Genomic DNA, 1077 nt, shown 5'->3' with positions numbered 1-1077 from the left:
GGATTTTAGGTTTAATATTAATTAACAATTTTAGATTTAACACCATTGAAAGGTGTTGGACTACGACAGAAGAACCGTCCTAATTCAATGGCAGAAGCAGGTCCAATCTGTAAAAAAGCAGAAGATTTAGTACCACTTTTAAAAGTTTTAGTTGGAGAAAATTTACATTTACTGGATATTGATGCAGTGGTAGATTTAAAAGATCTTAATATTTTTTACCAAGAAAGTTCTGGTGATATAAGGGCAAGTAAAGTAAATAGCGAAATGAAAGCTGTTCTTTTAAAAGCTGTGCAATATTTTAAGGAAATGACTGGATCTGCAACAAAAGTAAATCTTTACAAATTTTATGATTTTTCTTCATAATTTTATTTCGGTACATTACATATTTATTTAATATTTTGATTGTAATTTTATTTGTATTTTACATAATAAGTCTGTAACATTATTTATTTTTACATTGCTTTATATTGCTCTGTTTATTATTAATCCATTCGCAATGGTATCAATCCCGCAAGCAATGGCCCAAACCGCGGACAGTAGTAGAATGTAACGAGACACAAACTATTATTTCGCTTCGCATTGTTTTATCTCGTCATAGTTGGGAATGGATTTAATTTTTTGCAATTTAAGCATTCAATACCAAAATACTTTAAATTATTTTATTTTTATCTTTAACAGGTACTAACTTTGATACGTATTTATTATAGATAAAGATACCTGGTTCTCAATATAGTTATCGGTTATGGAGATTTTGGATGACTCAAGAAGATTTAGACTTCAAATTAAGTATAACAAATGGGAAGGTATATATTTACATTTTCATGTATATACTGTGTTTATCATAACTTTAGCACACCATGTATCTAATTACGGTTGCTGAAATATAAGTATATAAAAAAACATTTTTTCAGTATCGTGCAAATGCTGTTACAGAAGTTTTTAAATTCTTAACCAAAAAATCTGAATTAACGTTAGCTGCGATTTTAAAATTAATCGATGAAGATTTATTGCCTAAAGAAGATGCTAAATGGGCAATGAATGTAACTGAAAATATGAAACTGTTTTTGAAAGTAAGTT

The 1077-nt window shown here is 28.1% G+C and overlaps 1 protein-coding gene across 4 annotated transcripts in view; it reads left to right on the top strand.

Moving 5' to 3' along the window:
* Positions 1–1077, top strand: part of LOC108572311 (fatty-acid amide hydrolase 2-like) — a 4647-nt gene that overhangs the window by 2250 nt on the left and 1320 nt on the right. For all 4 annotated transcript variants that reach the window (XM_017934518.1, XM_017934522.1, XM_017934520.1 and 1 more), the window contains exons 5-7: positions 35–327; positions 708–803; positions 912–1070. In XM_017934518.1, coding sequence (XP_017790007.1) covers positions 35–327; positions 708–803; positions 912–1070 — 548 coding nt within the window. The remainder of the gene's footprint in view (positions 1–34; positions 328–707; positions 804–911; positions 1071–1077) is intronic.

This window comes from Habropoda laboriosa, unplaced genomic scaffold (genome assembly GCF_001263275.1).
Source record: "Habropoda laboriosa isolate 0110345459 unplaced genomic scaffold, ASM126327v1 scaffold65, whole genome shotgun sequence".
NCBI classification, from domain to species: Eukaryota; Metazoa; Arthropoda; class Insecta; order Hymenoptera; family Apidae; genus Habropoda; species Habropoda laboriosa.
Note: the sequence above shows the minus strand (reverse complement) of the source record. Positions and strands in the feature narration are given on the sequence as shown.